This window comes from Rhagoletis pomonella, unplaced genomic scaffold, assembly GCF_013731165.1.
Source record: "Rhagoletis pomonella isolate Grant_MI unplaced genomic scaffold, Rhpom_1.0 Rhpom_scaffold_00008, whole genome shotgun sequence".
NCBI lineage: Eukaryota > Metazoa > Arthropoda > Insecta > Diptera > Tephritidae > Rhagoletis > Rhagoletis pomonella.
Genome location: NW_023458562.1, coordinates 47,560,612 through 47,580,628, shown reverse-complemented (window position 1 = coordinate 47,580,628; position 20,017 = coordinate 47,560,612). Strand labels below are relative to the sequence as shown.

Sequence of the window (20,017 nt, the reverse complement as noted above, 5' to 3'; positions counted from 1 at the left end):
TTACTTCTTACATAAATTAAAAGTCAAACGTTAAGTACATTTTTTTTCCTTTTCATTTTACAACACATATTCGGTACGTTCTCTGATTATAATACTTAGCGTACCCCTCAATTCTGCTTTTTTTTATCTGACAAACATACATACATATCTATCAGATAACGCGTCCTACTTAACATAGCATTGAAATTATTATGAAACTCTGTTTTTTTTTGTTTTTCTACTAGTTTCAGGCGCCTAATCAATATTTTTACACCTAATAACAGTTAACACCTTCAGCCACTTGGAGCTCTAAAGTGTTTTTTATCTTTCCTCATTTTTACCGCAAAATCATTTGAACGATATTCTGCCACATTCTTCCTCACAAATTATCGTAAGCGCCCGCTTTGCGTTCGTATTATCTTGTAATTTTCACCTCCACTGGGCTGGCTGGCTGTCTGCCTCATGCCTGGCCTATCAACTCTAAATTGGCTGCGCTGTGCCAATTAACACCCGTGTCAAAGTGCTGCAATTGAGAGTAAGCAGCAGGTGTAGCTGTTTTCGATGTTTTTTACTGATGTTTTCAACCAAATCTAACACCTCAGGGTGCAACATCGATTGGCAAAGAACAAAAACAGAGTATCATACTAAATTCGTATGGAAAGTGAATATTACACCTGGGTGTGCAGTATCGAATAAAGTTACTCAGGTGAAATTGTAATGTAGAAGTATGCATTTTTCGCAGCCAGCAAATTGCCCACTGACAGCCTCGAATGCATACCTGCATTAATCCGCTTACTTTTGGCGGCTGCCTCCACTGCGTGTTTTGGTTGCAGCAGCCTGCTTTTCGTCAACTTGTTGCATGCGCTCAATAATTTTGTTAACACCACGTACATACATACATATGTACTTATTTATGTCAGAATCAATTTGCCATCAATGAACATTTTGGCCTACGTGCATCTACTTTTTAGCCCTTTGTAGTCGTAACCATGGCTATGGACGAGTTGCCAAAACAAAGCGATTCCAATTAGCTAACTGGCCGACATTTATTTTGCTTTGCTTTTCACAATTGAGTTGCATTAATTTTCACACTTTTGCATTCATTTGCTCGGACGTGTGGCAATATTTAGATTTTTTTCAGCACAAATTCATGCATAAACATAAGTTTGCTAATTTCTAAATATAAAATTTGTGCTCAAAAAGTTTGTGCGTTTTTTTGACTTGTCTTAACAAATGTGTACATAAAAATATATGCTTGCAAGCTATATAGCCTACATAAGTTTGTTTGGCAAGCACATAAGTACATACATTGCATTTATTCGAGAATTAAGTGGTGTTTGTTGGTGCCCCAGACGTCGCGGACGAGCTTGTCAGCCGACCAGCGCACAGCGTCAAAACAGCCTCAGCTAAAATGTAAGTGCCCATTATTTGGATTTTGGTGGCTGTCATTTTTAGACGAAAGCACTACAGTTTATTTGCTCACGCATGCTGCAGTAGTTTGTCAAAATTTTTTAGTTAGTTGCACAAATTGTACATAATTGTGATGTAAAATAGTGTTTTCAAATGGTGTCAGTATATTTCCTAAGACAAAACAATATTTAGAGATCTCGCCTATAAAGGGTGCTGCACAAAGATCAAAATAAAGTTATTGCAACATAATCAATAGAAAGTATAAATCCAGGTCTTAGGCTTGCCAACCGTCCTCCTCGCACAGAACAGAACATTCCTCCTTTGCCAAGAAATGTTCTCCGACGAAAATATGTTGAGATAAGGCGTTTTTGAATCCGCTGCTGAGAAAGGGCCAGTGCACAGACTTTTACCACTTTAGTGGCAGATCTACCCACTCTTTTGCTATATTTAAATTTTTACCATTTTTTACCAACCAAGGTTAAAAATCTACCAATATTTTCAGGAAAGTGAGAAAAGAACGCGGTGTATACATATTTTGTCATCGAACACACCTAGAATAGAAATGAAAAGATAACTTTGACTAGGGATGGCAAAAAATATAAAATAATCGATTAATCGATCATATGATTAATCACAAGCAAAAGCAATTAATTGCAATTATTGAGAAATAATCGATTAATCGAACTTTTAAAGGCACTTTTTTACAGTGATTTTCACATAAAAAAATTATAATTATCTTGTTAATTAGCCTTACATAAAATAAAACGATAATTTTTAGCGGCGATAATTATTTATTATTTAACCATGTTTGCGAAGACAAAAGCTTTGATAACCGTTTTGTTGTTAAGCGCTTGTGTTTCTCGGTGGTTGTAGGTTTTGAAAAAAAAGGTGCTCAGCAGGCACCGAGGTGCCAACTAAATGACAGTATTTTTACGAAAGTTTTGGGTAAACAGTTTTCATTTCCTCCCAAGCGTCGATGATATTCCGCTTTAGTTCGGGTCACTGACATAACTTCCATGGGCCCGTGGAAGTCTCATAAGGGATCCACTCAATGGTTTTAACCAACAGCTTCAAAAACATTCGAAAATTGGCTGCAATAATGTAAAACAATTGAAAGTCATCGCTTGTGCTTCTAAAATCGAATATCCATCCATTATTTTATCTCGTGGAAGAAGTGGTAAACACGAAGATCTTCTTGGATTTCGGAACGCTGACTTTTTCTTCTAAAAGGCTTAAGCAAAAATACCTATTTTTCCCAGCTTTGACATTAAATTTTAAGATTTTTAAAAGGTGGAGTTCACCAATTTGTGCCAATGAGCGACTCATTTAATATGCAATTATCAGGGAACTTATGTCTGATATAACTTTCATGAATCCGATCTGTGGAAATAATGTCAGACTTTACTTCCATGGACCAAAAATCGATCGATGATAGTAATTTTACGACATAACTTCCAAGGAACTTATGTCACGGTTCGGTGGAAGATATTCAACGGACATATCATGTCATGACCCCTTTAGTTCTAGGACATGACAATTTAAGTAAAAACTCATTGCATCTTGGTGGCCCAAATCATCATCTTTTCGCCTTCGTTTCTGTACGAGAGATTATGATTTTCTACTGATTCTGGTGACGACTCGCTACCCGTTTCCATAAGATCAGCTGCGCACATTATTTAAATTCGCAATAACTTTATTATTGAAGCAGAAGCTACCGGATCTTTGAAATGAATTTGTTTGATCCTCGGGTCGAGTAAAGTTAACGCAGCTAGCAAAAAAGAATTCCTATTTCAAATATACTTTTAATAAAAAAATTTTGTAGTGGAGAGTAATTGTTTAAGCCTACTATTCAATTAATCCAGGGCCCGAATCACGGCATCCATGATCGAATCGATTCGAAATTTCTTTTTGAGAGCATTTGGTAGCGAGCTCCCTATTTCAGTGTAAAATGTATTGGGAGAACCACTGACGCGAAAATTCCAGCTGCTCTGGTAACACCACCTTACATGAATTTGCCTAGATTTATCCTATACGAGTAGAAACTATATATTAATGCTTGTTTTAAAAAACCTACCTACTGCTACTATTTTTAGGGCCGTTTTCTCATCTAAGATTTAGATTACCGGCCACTTTATCGTCTCGATATACGAATTTTCGTTTTCTCATCAGCGCATTAATTTCTCGAATCGATAAATTGTTGCTTATCCGTTGCAACCTTCAAAATTTGTACCCAACTTTAAATTTTGGTTTGGTTTTGGTTTATGAATCAGATATATTAGATATTTCAACCAAGGTTTTGGTTTTTGCTAACAGTTGCTCTTGCTCTATATTTGCTTATGTTGCATTGCCAACCTTTGGAATTTTATGACGAATGTAGTGAAGTTTCACTCTCGGAAATGTAGTCAAGTTTCACTCTACGGAATAACAAATTTATTTTTACAGGTAAGATAAGAAAACGAAAACACTTTAAAGTGAGGAACAATTTATCTGCCCTGTTAGTAAAGGCAGAAAAGGCCCTAAGGGCCGTTTTCTAATGTAAGCAGTAAAGTTGCCTTTACTAACAGGGCAGATAAATTGTTCCTCAATTTAAAGTGTTTTCGTTTTCTTACCTTGCCGGTAAAAATAAATTTGTTATTCCGTAGAGTGAAACGTCACTACATTTCCGAGAGTGAAACTTCACTACATTCGTCATAAAATTTCAAAGGTTGGCAATGCAACATAAGCAAATATAGAGCAGGAGCAACTGTTAGCAAAAACCAAAACCTTGGTTGAAATATCTAATATATCTGGCTCATGAACCAAAACCGAACCAAAATTTAAAGTTGGGTACAAGTTTTAAAGGTTGCATCGGGTGAGCAACAGTTTATCGATTCGAGAAATTAATGCTCTGATGAGAAAACGAAAACTCGTATATCGAGACGATAAAGTGGCCGGTAAACTAAAGGTTAGATGAGAAAACGGCCCTTAGTATGTAATATCTACAAGCATACATTTTTTCGAAGTCCGTGCACTGGATATAGCGTTTTTGAATCGAATTCTGAAATAGGCCGTTCTTCAGTCAAATTCTGACGTAGGAGGGTTTTCAACTGAATTCTGAAGTAGGGTGTTGTTGAAAAGTTTTCTGAGGTAGGCCGTTTTCGAATTGGCTGCCGAGATAGGTCGATCTTCCACTCGGCCGTCGATATGGAACTCCTGTAGCTCGTTTCTGTAACAATTCTCTACCAAGGCGAATTGAGATATGTATTCGCCGTCCTGTTCTCTACATCTAATGAGTAGTAGAGAATGACGTATATTCTCTACCAGTAGAGAAATAATCGGTAGAGAAGATAAACAGAAACGAGCTACTGGTCTGGTCAGAGAATCATTCATCCATTCTTTTTTGTGCTCCTGTGTAATCAATCTTACTATTACCATTGATCTTATGTCTTTCTATCTAAACTCTTATATGTCCAAACTCAACACGATAACGTGGGAGTTAATTATGTATGTATATTTTTCTGCCCGCAATCATAGTAAAATATTAATGACTTTTGTGCGATTATATTTCGTTTTGTTTTTACATTTTTTTTTATGCGTTGACCAGGTGCCTCTCTGACCGCAAAAAGCGCACTGTGTTATATGGACCATTTCGATCTTAATTCCCTCTGCCCAAAAATGTTCGCAAGCGTATTTTTATACAGTTTACGTTGCATTTTCCCATTTTGTTTTTTATTATATCCATTAACAACCGCACAACTCTCTCTCTTCAACCCTTGTCCCAATTTCCAACACAGGTGAATCTCTCAGCAGCAGCAGTACAACGAAATCGTGACCAAAAATAAATAAATTCACACACACGCACATTTAAAAACATTAAAAAGAAAGACTATGAAAATATTGTTGATGCATGCAACAGCAGGCAATTTCGCACGGATTTGCAGCTAGGCGGGATCGAGCTGCGAGTGACTCATCATCGCTTGAGGAGCGCGCCTGTGTCGCTGAGAGGCATAGATAGGCGACTGCTGCTGGTCGGTCGCGTCGCTGCTGGGTTGACGCGCTGGCGCTACTTTAGTTATTTTAGAACTAAAAACGTGAAAGTGCAGCAGAAGAAAAAAAGACTGATAAAAAACTACATACATACATAAGCATACAACAAAAAAGTTGGATTTTTGTTTCTTAAAAAAGAGAAGGGCAAAAGAAGTTTTGGCGGCAATTCAAATTTCGGAACTTTTGGCGGCCTCATTCGTTGTGGAAGAAGATTTTCTTTGAACGTTCTTTTTTTGACTGTCTCTGTTTTGTAATTTCTGCCCCTTGAGCCGCTTTTGATGTGTAAAAAGGTAAAAAAAAAAAAAATGTTGCAAAGTTGCTTGTTTGTGTATTTGAGTTTATATTTATGAGTTGCAACGAGTCATCTACAAACCGAAGGAAACCACTAAAAGAAAATATTTCATACGCACCAAGCTTATTAATACAAAATACCGTGAAATACTGAAAAGGGTTCTGTCAGAAGCAGCCGACGTTATTGTTTGTTTGCATAGCGCCTGATAAGCGTGCGCTTCATCAGAAACTGGCATCGATAACGTGGTTATGACTACCCCTTCAAATTTATCAAACTTGCACCGAACAATTTCTGAAAAATAAAAATAAATAAAACACTGATAAAGTCTAAATCGAAAATATTGGACGCATTAACATAAACAAAAATAAATAATAATAAAAAAAACATAACAACTACAACACCTTTTACAACCAACAAACGTGCAGTAGTGCCAACACGAATTTTAAGTGCCAAATAGTAATAAAAACCTTACTAGCGACAACTGTAAAAGTAACGATACCAAAGAAGAAACCCAAAATTATAACTTAACACCAAATAAAATAACCAAAAAAGAAGCAACAACGTTAAAAACAATAAAACAGAAATACCAAAAATGTCGGGCATATTCCGTAGCACATCGCTGAATAACACCAGCCATTCAACGCCACAAAAACGGTACTCCTTTGGGGCTTTTTGGTAAGCACACTTCTTATGCATTCTTTGCCAACTAACTATAAATTTTTTTATGTACTAACTTGTTTATGACTATTTCCGCAGAATTTTTAACATCAATAAAATGCATGCGTTTCCACTAGTTTTGCGATGCAATAAAAATTGGAGGAAAGTGATAAAAAAAATCCCGTTTTTTCTACATATGTATGTATGTAGTACCTGGTCAGATTAGACCGTACCGGAAAATAAAAGTTCGCCGTACACCCCTAAGTATAAAAACTTCTTTACAAGGCAATTTCGAAAACATTTTTTTGTTTTGTTGGCTAAACCTAGGAGTCTCCTTTTTACATTTTTCGTCATATCTTCGGCATTTACATTCGTATCTTAAAGTATGATATATTGATCCCGTTCTATGTAGTACTTACCCACCAGATCTCAGTTTCAACGTACAACCCCAAATGCCAGTAAATTAAAGCTCACCAAAGTATCTCGATTTTTCCAATTGAACTTTACAGCCTCATTGCGTAACTCGTAAATTAGGCTAAATTGTACGACTCGACAACATTGGCATTGTTTACTGTCGTGCTGAAATAAGTAAATGACGAGAATCGTCGAAAACTATACAGTGCTGCCAAGTTTTTCCGTTTTAATACACTAGTCGAATGGAAATTTTAGGCAATGACGTGCAATTTGCGATACGATTCCACTCTCGAAAAACGACTTGCATACGACACCACTCTCGCAATGAGGGTGTTAAAAAAAAATTATTTCCGACTGTAAAAGCTTAAACAGACGGCAGCGTTGATCCGGACTAAGTCGGACTTAATCCGGATCAACTGCAGTTAATTCCCGAGTTGATCCGGATCAACGCTGCCGCCTGTTTATGCTTTAAGTGGCGCTGAAAAATGTAATAATGACTCTAGGTTCAGCCAAAAATATTTCGTTCCAAATTGTTGAACAAGTTATTTCTATTTTTAAGATAAAAAAACACAACCGACATCAAGAGTACCGTTAATTTCTTCATAATCCAATAATCGAATGTCTAAGCCAAATTAGTATGGGAGCACCCTTGAGGTACAACCTTTCCGATAAAAAAAAAGAATTATTGAAATCGGTTTGCGTGGTCTAGAGTTACGCGGTAACATACATACAAAAAAAATTTCGACGAATTAATAACCTCCTCCTTTTTTTGACGTCGGTTAAAAAGTTAAAGTACCGTTAACTTTTCTTCATGACACAAAGATCGAAACTAAATCCAATTAGGATGGCATCACCCTTGAGCTATAAACTTTCCTATAAGAAAATAATAATCGAAAACGGTCCACGTGGTCCAAAGTTATCCGGTAATATATATACATAAAAAAATATTCCGATGAATATCAATCCTTCCTCCTTTTTTGAAGTCGGTGAGACACACGGGTGTGTGGCGAACTTTTTTGTTTGCTTTTGAGGTACGGTCTAATGTACATACATATGTACATATGTACATAGTATGTGCATGCGAGTAACCAATGAACAATTTCTTTAAAATTAAGTACATATGTAATATTTAATCGCTGATTTGTTGTATAAGTTGCATGTCAAAGTTCCACAAAATAATCTTTTCTAATTCATAAATTAAATATGTATTTTAAGTAGTCAGCTTTTTAAAATTTTATTATCGTTATAAAGTGACTCATATTTCGCGATAAAGTAACCAGATTCAAAGGGTTCCAAAATTATTTAGTTTCTATATTTGTAAGCTCTCTCCCAAGGATAATAATTACTTCATGGTGGAGTTTTAAAAAAGTCATCAAAATTTTCGTAAGAATTATAAGTCTTTTGATAATAATTATGTATGAGAATTTTTTTTAAGTCATCGATAACTATTATTTTAAGACTTATATAATAGAAATCTTTTCATAATAATTATCAGCGAGATAAGTATTTTTAAGTCTTCAGGAACTTTTATTTTGAGGCTTATATGTATTATAAAAGTTTTTTGATAATAATTATGAGTGGGAAAAAAATTTGTATATAGTCCCGAACTGGTCCTAAACTTCTCCCCAGCTAGTCCCGAACTGGTCCTAAACTTCTCCCCAGCTAGTCCCGAACTGGCCCCCAGCTAATCCTGAAATGCCCCTGACCAAGTCCCGTCTTTTAAGACTTAAACAATTTTTTCGCGCTCATAATTATTATGATAAGTTATCGTGTTTCTATCCCATCTTGCTTATTTCTTAAACCTCACTATTTTCCCTACTACATAAATGACCACGAAAATTTAAGGGGATCGGCTTCGACATTTTTTTTTAATCTTGATTTTTCGAATATTGCATAAACAGGATCTCTTTTATCGAACAAACCGCAAATCTTGACCTCTGAATCAAAGTTTTGAGTTTTTCGAAACTTTCAAGGCTTTTTCCGGTTTAGGGAAAACCCCCAAATCGTTTTAAAATTATATCATAGGTTATTTGGGGCTGAAAAGTATATCATATTTGATTCCAATAAATAAATGTTTGGCGCTTAAACGTTTTCTACTTGCTTGGCCGAGCTTTTTTATGGCAGAAGTACACTACGAGATTTGCCATTGTGTGTCAAAGGGCGACCGCTATTTCAAAAAGCTTTTTTTGATGTTGCTGAGACCAGAAATTGAACCATACACCTCCCGAGTCGCAGTAGGCACATCTAAGCACTCGGCTACGGCGGCAAGAGCACTATTCCCATCCGAAAAAGTCAGAAAAAATGCAATAAAGTATTAAAAAAAGTTTTTTTTTCTAATTTCAAAATCGGGAACCGGTTTTTTTCAAATTGTAAATTTTCGAATAACTCGAAAACCAGTTTTGAAAAAAGGCGAATAAGCGAACACCAACTAACCGGCAATCAATTATTGTTATTATACAGAAGATAGATAAGAGCTTAAAGTAACCAACGAAAAAACGAAAAATTACACTGCAGAAGGCACTATGCCGCAACCGGTTAACCTCTAAACCAAATTGGACAAGGGATGACGCAAAATAAAACCTGTTGTATGTCTATATGTATGTACATATCTATGTACTTACTAATTTTTGACGACCAAAAAATGTTTATTAATAAATAATTTCCATTGAGTTGCACGTCATATCCAATTTCGGCTGACTTCCAAAACGTATCAATACAATGTTAGAAAACTGTTATACTGCGGTATTCAAACTGTTTATATATGCAGAGTTGCGACACATTGCAGCCATATACATTGCATTAGGGCTGTGCGATTAATTGATTACTCAAAATTTTAATTAATCATAAAGTAAATAATTCAGTTATTCGATTAATTAGAAATTATGAATACTCAAAAGTTCAGTTATTCGAGTAATCAAAATTTTTGATTAACCAAAAAAAAAATATTTGAGTAATTTGCTTTATGATTAATCAACATTTCGAGTAAAATGAGTAATCAACATTTCAACTCTTTACATATGTATAAGTAGTTAAAGTTCCTTGATACTTTGAAAACAACGTTTCTGTTTTCAAAAATTAAAACGAAAATTTTTTTTCATATACAGAATGTAAAAAAGAAAATAAGCATTTTCCACAGCAAACTCTTTTAACGAACAAAATTATTCTTTTTGAGTAATCATATTTCAAGTAACTCGATTAATCATAGTTTTGAGTAATCAAAATCTTAATTACTCGAGTAATTGATTAACCGAATAATTGATTAACCAACTTGCTCGAGTAATCGAATAAGCGCACAGCCCTACATTGCATATTTTAAATATTCAATTTAGCAATGAACAATTTTTCTGAATTTTCCATTTTTGAAACACCAATGGTAACCAATAACCAGGGAACGGATTTTATGGAAATTGTATTTTTTCTGCTAAAGAGATAGAGTATATTCGATTCACAATGTCCACGATTTAGCTTTCCCTGATTCCATATATACACATTTGATGTTGCCTTTTTTTGCCTTTTTTAAGATATTTGCCTTTTCTACCTTTAAAAAAGTGCTTATAGCATTTACAATTTTTTTTAAAGATTAAATGCGGCTTATAGAAGCGCAGGGACCCCTTGCCAAATTGGTGTTGGAAAAAATGAAAGCCGTTTTCTCAGCTAACGTAGGCTTGTCGACAATAAGGGGCGTGGATAAAATTGTAAAGGGCGAGGAAAACGCCCTGATTCCTGATAATATGAACGTTTCAAATGTTCCATTTCCATTTGTATTAACTTACGTCGAGCGCACATTTAGTACATTCAAGGCTTTTCTTCGCGAAAATCGAATGATTACTTTTTTAGTGCCTTTTCTTGCAATACCTAGTGCCTTTTCCTGCCTTTTTCGCTATTTTATTTTGCCTTTTTTTGCCTTTTTTGCAATACCTAGTGCCTTTTCCTGCCTTTTTCGCTATTTTATTTTGCCTTTTCCATCCTATTTCGTTATTTTATTTTGCCTTTTTTATAGGTTTTTAGGACCTAAAAATCCGTTCCCTGCCAATAACAAACGAAGCATCAACTTTATTTCTGATGCGCTGATTGCTCTAGCGATGCATTTCGATAACTTTTCGGATGCGTGTCGGAAAAATATACATTGTTAATATTTTGTAGTTCGGCGTTATGGAACATTATACTTTGTACGTATGCAAAGCAATTGACGTTTTGGAAGTCAGCCTTCTTTTACGCGTGTGTTCAGAGACATAAATAACAGGAATTGCTCTTCCTACATACAAATATGCTTCTTCTGGGTTTGTTGCATAGTAAAAGTGCAATGCATTTGCCCTACTGCCTGGCCTACAATTGCTTTTTTGGTCTATTAGTTAGGCATAAACCACAAGAGTAGATACTTTTCGATGCAATACGCGTGCTAGACACCAACATGTGCGCTTTTTTTCATGTTGAAGAGTACTTTGATGTATTCATATTTCTGAGTTGATATTTCTATACAAACATATGTATGTATGTAAATATGTGATAATTTCCGCCTCCTCCTCCAAGTACACCTTTCATTGCATTATAAGAACTTCATTGAGCTTTGATTTTTTCTGGTTAAAAAAAATCTTTCATTTCTGAAGCCATAAAACTTTAAATAAACTACAGTTTCACTTAGTTAAAAGAAAAAAATTATGGTCGATATCCCCTTTGTTCGCTTTTCAACACTCCCACCTCTTTTGTTGCGTGAAAGTATTGTTCTGCTAGCAGTTCTGCGTAGCACAATAGAATATCTGCGTAGAAAAATAGCACGATCTCTATTTGCATACATACATTCATACATAGTATATCAGTGTGTGATGCTTTCCCCACTTCTGTATGACTTCTTATGCCATGCCTTTATTCTTTGCTTATTACGCTTCAAAAGTGCATTTGAATGATGTAAATTTATCTCAAATACTCGCTTATGCCGGTCGCCTTTCTTTATCGCTTTATTATTATTGTTATTGTATTATTCAACTGGAAATGCCCCAGAGTATGTCTTCAGCCTGATAAAGCAATGATTGGCAAATGTAAATATATGCAATAAAATTAATTATAGGGTGCATCATTTTTCGATTACACTAAAAATAAAAAATGAAAACTTTGTCACCCTCATACCTTATTGTGAAGTCTTTGGCCGCACTTCTCCTCCAATTTGTGCTGCTCGTCAGAAGCTATGCATGTAGTAAGTATTTTACGCCGACTCTGCAGCAGTAGATGGTTTTTATAAGAACTTATTTGAAGACACAAACGCGCTCGGAGTGACAGCTTTAAAAAAAAAAATGTCTCCATTATTTAAGCGTTTAATCGACCAGACACAGGGACTTAACTTCAATCTAAACCGAATCTGTAGTTGATCCCGCACTTGATGAGAATTACAATCAATTTAAGTACGCTTTTGTCAATTTATTATTGCAATATTTAGTATATACTTGAAAGATGAAAAGGAGAACTAGTGCAGAACCTCCTATTATTATCGGTTAAGCACCTAATAAATCATATATTGAGTGTTTGCTTTTGAAGTTTCCATAAAGAGCAATTTGACGAAGTGGCTAAGAGCGACAGAAATTTATGCAAAATCAATTTACGTCTGCAAAATAAGGACTGTGTTCGAAAAAATTTTCACCTTTATTTTATTCAATAACAATCTTTTAAATAACTCAATTTGAAATTTTTTTCCATAGTAAGCTTTGAAATAAATATACCATTTTCAAATATTTTTGCTAGACGCTTTTATTCATCGTACAGTTCCATCAGGCTGTAGGTGTATGTTTGGCAGGCTGTAGGTGTGTTTTTGGTTAGTGTATTGGTGTTTTGGTTCAGTGTGTTAGTGTATTTTGAATAAATTGTAATAGAAATAAAAGAAATTGTAAAATAAATGAAAGAAATTGTAAAAGATAAGAGCACATGCCATGATTCAATAATAGAAAGGTTTTGTAATAAAACAGTCTTCTCGCTCCCACACATAAAATCGGCTCCTTTACTTGTGCAGAATGTTGCTCACTCTATAGTTTTTAGTTATATTAGTAGTAAAACCAAAAATTCTTCATACTAAATATTCGTTGGCGTCACCTTCGTTTGTGTAATTTTCTAGAACAAGTCTAGAATAGTGACAGTTTAGCTATAAAATAACAAAAAATGCCGATTGATAGAACTTTTTACGCTGATTTCAACGATACCAAATTTATTTGGCGCAGGTAAAAAATAAAGAAGATATAAGAGGTTTATTTGTATTTTTTATTATCACTAAATAGTTGAAACCCAAAAGTAGATCATAATAAAATATGTAATATCGAATTAAAGATAATAACTTGTACTCTCTAAATACTATACATTTCTTTACCATTAATTATGCAGTTTTTTCAAAAAAGGTTATTTCATGAAAAAATTACATTTGTTCGTTTTTTTGTGGTTTGGTTTAAAAGTACAAAAAGCTATAAATTATGTACATCGGCTGAAGAATAAATTAATTACCTTTATGGTGACGTCATTAGTTTTTTAATCGGTTATTAAGTTCATAAGATATTAATATTTAAAATATCTAAAAACTGAACTTTAACCTTCTAGAACCTCTTCATTTTTTACTTGCGCCAAATCATTTTGGCAAGGTTGAAATGAGCATAAAAAGTTATATTGATCTGCATTTTTCGTTTTTGCATAGCTGGACGGTCGGTAATCTAGATTTGTTCCCGGAAATGACGAATAACTTAAATCAAAATTGCATATTTTTATGTATTGATTAGTATTTCAATTAAAACACCAAATATATTGCATATTCGCATAGAATTAATAATACACATTATACTTCTAATTGTATACTTTGCGTCCTTTTTGTAGTACCATTCCACTACCGTTTTCGCAAAATGCGATCACATTCTTCCCCTTTCTCCTACTTCCAAAATACAAATCTAGATAAAGGAGTGTCAAATTTTAGCTGTCACAAATTACACAACCTTGTATTATTGAATCATGAGCACATGCCAAAAAACAGGTGATCTCAGCTGTAGGCATTTTTTGGCAATCAGCTGATAGTGTTTTTACTTATGAAACTGTACGCTGCTTTTATTCATTTAAAGAGACAAGCGAATTGGAAGTACGAAAAACGATTGTGAAAAAATTGCAAGACCACCCTCAGTGGCCATTAAAAAAATTGCTCGGGAGCTAAAAGTGAGCCCAAAAACTGTATCAAGAGTGTTGAGGAACTTTAAGAAGAACTTGGCTGTTAGTTGGAAGCCAACCGGCAGAGAAAATAGGATCAGTGACCAAAATAAGAAAAACAAAATCATCACCAACTGGCGCAGAAAGTGGAATGTTTCGGGTATTCTTTGGGGCAAAACAAAAAAAAGAGGCCGGTCTCAAGACGTTCAAAGTGCAAAAAGCTCCAGGCCGAAACGCTGTGATGAACACAGAGGCAAAACAACGAGCCAAACAACCAAAACAAATTTCGTTGAAAAATTCGATTGCTGCGTCATGGACTACGTCTCGTCGTCCATATCCATAGCATACTTTTCGCAGCTTCCCGGTGAGGAGTTTAACATTGCAGACTCGTGGGGTAATGTGGACGAAACGTTCAAGTCTAAAAGGCAGAAAATTTCTTCGCAAATTCCGGGTCTGGCAAGCAATCTGGAGCTGTAGCGAAAGATCTTTTATAACTACGGGAACAATAAACTCAGAAATATACATATATGTATTAAGGAATGTTTTGGAAAAAAGACTAAAGCCTTTCCTAAGATAGCATAATGTTTCCGCTTTCTTTGGGCCGGACCCAGCCTCTCGCCATTACAGCAAATTGACTTAGGAGTGGTATTCAAAAAACCATCTGCCAGAGCTCAGACCAATCGAAAGATACTGCGCATTGGTCAAAAGTAAAATCAAGCCAACAAAGAAAATTATCAGATAATAACATAAAATCCTTAATGGAAGGGGTGCCAGAAACAAGTTTAAATATATAATAAGAATTTGAATTAAAGAAGCAGTAAATATGACCATTATTTTGCAATCGGACTACTAGTTTAGGAGATTTTTTTAAATTTAGTGATGGACAATTTTTTCAAACGCAGTCCTTAAGTACGAAAAGACAAACATAATCGTATTGTAAATTGATATAAAATAAATTTCTGTTCAAGGCGAAAGGTGATTGATACATACATATTTTTTGCCAGTATATTTTATCGACCTTTTTGAACTATTTGTTGAATTGAAAATTTTAAGTTCCTAAATTATTAAAGACAACCCGATTAGATTCCACGAACACAATCTGTTTTGAAGTTACGCAATCAGCTGGGATCCACACCAAATGCTCCCTCAACGGCTTTATAAGATGTGAGCCGAGGCGATTATATCTTAGCCTCCTAGTCTTACTGAGTATGTTCATTAATAGGCTAACATAAATTTTGTACGTTTTCGTTTAGCGATATTTTTCCGAAGATGACGAGAGTGGTTATGATTTCAAATTTGGGTTCGAATCGCCGTTACAATTACTGTCAAAATGTTTGAATTTGTGTTTACATAGTTATTGTTACGAGGTACGTATAGCAATAACGCGGCTAAAAAACAACAAAGCCGCTGGAGCTGACAGCCTGCCAGCTGAGCTATTCAAGTACGGCGGCGAGGAGTTGATAAGGTGCATGCATCAACTCTTGTGCAGAATATGGTCAGATGAACGCATGCCCGACGACTGGAATTTAAGTGTGCTCTACCCAATCCAAAAGAAAGGTGACCCCGCCATTCGCGCCAACTACCGCGGGATCAGCTTTCTAAGCATAGGTTACAAGGTCTTATCGAGCGTATTGTGTGAAAGACTGAAGCCCACCGTCAATGAACTGATTGGGCTTTATCAGTGTGGCTTTAGACCTGGCAAATCCACCATAGACCAGGTATTCACAATCCGCCAAATCTTGGAAAAGACCCGCGAGAAAAGGATCGACACTCACCTATTTGTCCACTCTAAAGCCGCTTTTGACAGCACTATATGCCGCTATGTCTGAATTTGGCATCCCCTCAAAATTCATACGGCTGTGTAAAATGACGTTGAGCAATACCACCAGCTCCGTCAGAATTGGGAAAGACCTCTCCGAGCCGTTCGCCACAAAACGGGGTTTCAGACAGGGCGACTCCCTTTCATGTGACTTCTTTAATCTGATGTTGGAAAAGATAATAAGAGCTGCAGAACTGAACCGCTCAGGAACAATTTACTACAAGAGCGTGCAATTGCTGGCTTATGCCGACGAATTCGACATCATCGGTAACAAAAACCGCGAAGTGTGTTCTGCCTTTTCCAAGTTGGATAGGGAAGCAAAGCGAATGGGTCTGGTGGTAAACGAGGGCAAGACGAAGTATCTCCTGTCATCAAACAAACAATCAGCACATTCGCGCCTTGGCACTCACGTCACTGTTGACAGTTACAATTTCGAGAAAGTAGAGAATTTCGTTTACGTGGGAACCAGCATTAACACCGATAATAATGTCAGCATTGAAATCCAACGCAGAATCACTCTTGCCAACAAGTGCTACTTTGGACGGAGTAGGCAATTCAGGAGTAAAGTCCTCTCTCGACTACGAAAACCACGCTCTATAAGTCACTCATCATGCCCGTGCTGGTATATGGCGCAGAAGCATGGACAATGAGCTGTACAACAATATGGACATAGTGCAGCGAATTAAAATACAGCGGCTCCGCTGGCTTGGTCATGTCGTTCGAATGGACACCGATGCTCCAGCTCTGAAAGTATTCAACTCGGAACCCGCTGGTGGTGGCAGAGGAAGAGGGAGGCCCCCACTGCGATGGAAAGATCAGGTGGAGAAGGACTTGGCTTCACTTGGCGTTTCCAATTGGCGTCAGTTGGCATAGAGGAGAAACGACTGGCGTGCTTTGCTTAACTCGGCCAAAATCGCTTAGGCGGTTACAGCGCCAAAAAGAAGAAGAAGAAGTTATTGTTACGAGTTGTCCAATTTGAGTGGCGTTTGCTTAACGGTGCATTGTTGCGCGTTTGGTTTTGCTTCGTATTTTTGTTTGTAATTACGAATTACGAAGGCGAATGCAAATACAAACACAAACACGCAGACGAGTACGAAGACCAGCTCATGACGAATACGTCGACGAAGATCAAGACGAATACGATGACATATTTATTAAGAAGAACACGAGGACAAAGATGAAGACCAAGACGTAGATAAATACGAAGATGAATGGCAAATACTAAGATGAGTGTGAAAACGAAGACAAATACGAAGACGGTGATTAAAACGATTTCGAAGACAAATACCGAGATTAAAGCGAAGACGAACACGAAGACCATGATGAGTACGGCGACGATCTAAAGACGAATATATGGACAGTGACGAATATGAATGCGAATACGAAGTCGAATACAAATAAGTTGCTTCGTACTTCTATTGCTGTTATTTATGTTTCTGTTTCTTTAAGGACTATAGAATACTACGTTCTTTGGTTTGCATTTTTTCGCTAGCTGTTCTCGTTCTCGAGATATTAGAATTTGTCTAATCTTCGGGGATGACGAAGTAGCCGTTGTACCGTAAATTTTCGGCGCTATGTCGCCATGGTCAATGACTTTTTTTGCCTGAAATTAAAGATTTTGATCTGTACGAAATGTGGCTAAAACGAGTCTTTGAACACAAGCGAAGTTGTGAGATTCGGTGATACACTATCCAGTGCTTTAACCTCTTCGGCTTTCTTTTTACGATACTATGCGAAACACCGTCTTTATGCATATAAATTTCAAGATTTTGGAGCAATTGGAGGAAATGATACCCCAAATTATGACCGAGATATTGCCAGAATTTCGTGCAAACGTTATCGAAAATTACCAAAAAAAAGTATTGGAAGTCCTACAAATAGTCCCGTGAGAGCATTTGAATCAAATTGTATTCCACGTATGATTGCACAGTCCTTCCTTTTTATGAATTAATTTTACTACCTCAAGGAGAAAATTGCTCACCCAATTACTGCCGGTGTTGAATGAAAGTTGAAATTGAGGAGCATCAACAGTTCCATCGTAGATTCCGTGAACTGCTACCAAGCGCAGAAAAGCTTACACATTTTTTTTGAATGCTACGCACTGTTTTAAAGTGAAAAAGAACGAAGAACAAAGAAATAAGAAAAAATAAAAATTAATCCCAGAATTAAAAAAATTTCGTAATCATTAAAAATCAAAATTCTTAGCACAGTCAGTTTCATCTTTTATCTTAGTCTTTGATTAACTTTAATCAATTAATTTACCCTTTGATGTCATAGTTTTGCCGTCATTACAAAAACTTAGTAATGAAGAAATCGCTGCGTGCAGCTCAAATATTTTATTCAAATCGCATTTTAGCAATTTATTGGGTAACTAGTTCCCTTTCTTTAAAATGTGTATGTATGTACGTTAGGGCGGTCCAAATATGCATGAGAAAAAGTAAAGTCGGAATTTTTATGCTCTTACTTCCTTATTTAGGATTGTTCTATGTTGAAAAAATATATCCCTTATTTGTATTTTGAAATCAAAAAATATTTAGAGGTCGCTCAAAGCGCTCAAAGTTTTCCATGTATTTTGTATGGGAAAAACAACTTTTCGTAGAAATGGTATGGAATTCTTGAAAATCAATATTTTTCGATCGGAAGACTCTGCTTCTCTGCAAGAGAGGGGAGCATTTAAATTACTTTTTAGTTTTTTTGATCATCCTAATGTGCGTACGTAGATACATACATACATATTTGTTTATGTAAAATCAGACCTAATCGAAGCAGCAATAAATTTCCCTGAACATCACTTAACGCCCAGCGAATGTGTAATTACAAAGAAATATGTTGCATTTACAAGAACAGCAAAGACATATGTGCACTGTCTGCAATTTGATAAACAAAAGTAGAAAATATTTGAGGAAATCAAAGAAGCAAAGCGATAAAGCTAAACTTTGGCTGGACCAGCAGTAGCAGCAGCACCACCTCCTGCAGTTTGGCTGCCAATTTGTTTTCTACCAATTTATGTTGGCCATACGATTGATGGGTATGCTCTTACATGCGAATGCATTTTAATGGCAATCGTACAATATTATTGGCCTATAAGTAACACTTTGACTGCCCCATGGGTGGTGCTTTTGCCCTTTCCTTATAGGCACTTATGTATGTATGTAGGAACATATTGGCCACAAACGTTCAATGTAAACAAGTTTGCTTTTCTTGATTTAGAACACTTGTTTGGTTTGGTGTTTCTACAAGGATTTACGCCAAGCGTCAAATCTCTTAACACCTCTTTACAAGCTTGAATGCGATGTTGGTATTAGTGATTTTGTTTATGTAAGCGACCAAATTGGCGGTATACAAACAAAATGGAAAAGTGCACAGAAAATGCTCCTCGAAAGTGTCCTCCAAACAAGAGGTACACAGTGGGTCGTCGATGATTCTACAGTGGTCCAGGAAATAATAGGACTGCGATGATTTGACTATTTTGCTTTTGTTAAATTAAAATTTATTGTTTTTTGTACAAAAATTATAAAAATTCTACAAGTTTTCACAATAATTTCAAACATTTTAATCAAAATCTTCAGAAAAAAAAATTTGGTTTTGTTTTGTAGTAAAGTGAAAGTTTCAAGGTGCTAAAAAATCTCGTTAATTTTTGGGATTTTTGTTTTTTGCTGGCAGTGTCTGCCATATAGAAGAAAATTGTCGATCACACTCAGCGAAAAGACTTTTTGGAAACACTTGGTTGTTTCGCTGGTATCAGTATTGCCACAACGGTTCTCACGAACCGTGTTCATGAGATCCCCGATTTACATGACAATTTCCGCTATGCTTGGAACTATAAAAGGCTGCGGCCCAGTTGGGCAACTCGCTAATTCGACAGCTAGTTTGTTGCATTGAACATAGTACTAGGTACCCATATAATTTTACTTTATTTCCATTTTGTAACAGAGTTCAGCCTCAACTTACATTCCTGGTCTACTCTTGAGCGTGAGTTACGAGCGTTTTCCAATGCTTGGCTATCACTGCAGGCAGTGATTTTAGGTCCGCGCCACCTTTCGCCAATATTCCAGTTTACTATTTTGTCTACTGCAAGGACTTCTGTTTGAAAAACTGTTCCCATTATACTCAAAACAACAAAGCATCTGAAGTTACATCCAGATCCAGTTCTATTTGCGGTCCTGGAACCGTCGGTGTATACGGATTTTTACCGAGTTCTCCAAGATAGTATCTGGATCTTTTTAATCCTTCCTTGTAGAAAAGTTAACAACGTA

General features: G+C 36.0%; 1 protein-coding gene across 5 annotated transcripts in view; it reads left to right on the top strand.

Annotated features, from left to right (window-relative positions):
- LOC118745016 (centrosomin) overlaps window positions 1-20,017 on the top strand; it is a 77,605-nt gene that overhangs the window by 26,189 nt on the left and 31,399 nt on the right. For 3 of the 5 annotated variants that reach the window (XM_036478527.1, XM_036478525.1, XM_036478526.1), the window contains exon 2: window positions 5,163-6,382. The exons of the other annotated variants lie outside the window; for them this stretch is intronic. In XM_036478527.1, coding sequence (XP_036334420.1) covers window positions 6,300-6,382 — 83 coding nt within the window. In that variant the 5' untranslated portion in view covers window positions 5,163-6,299. The remainder of the gene's footprint in view (window positions 1-5,162; window positions 6,383-20,017) is intronic. 5 annotated transcript variants of the gene reach the window in all.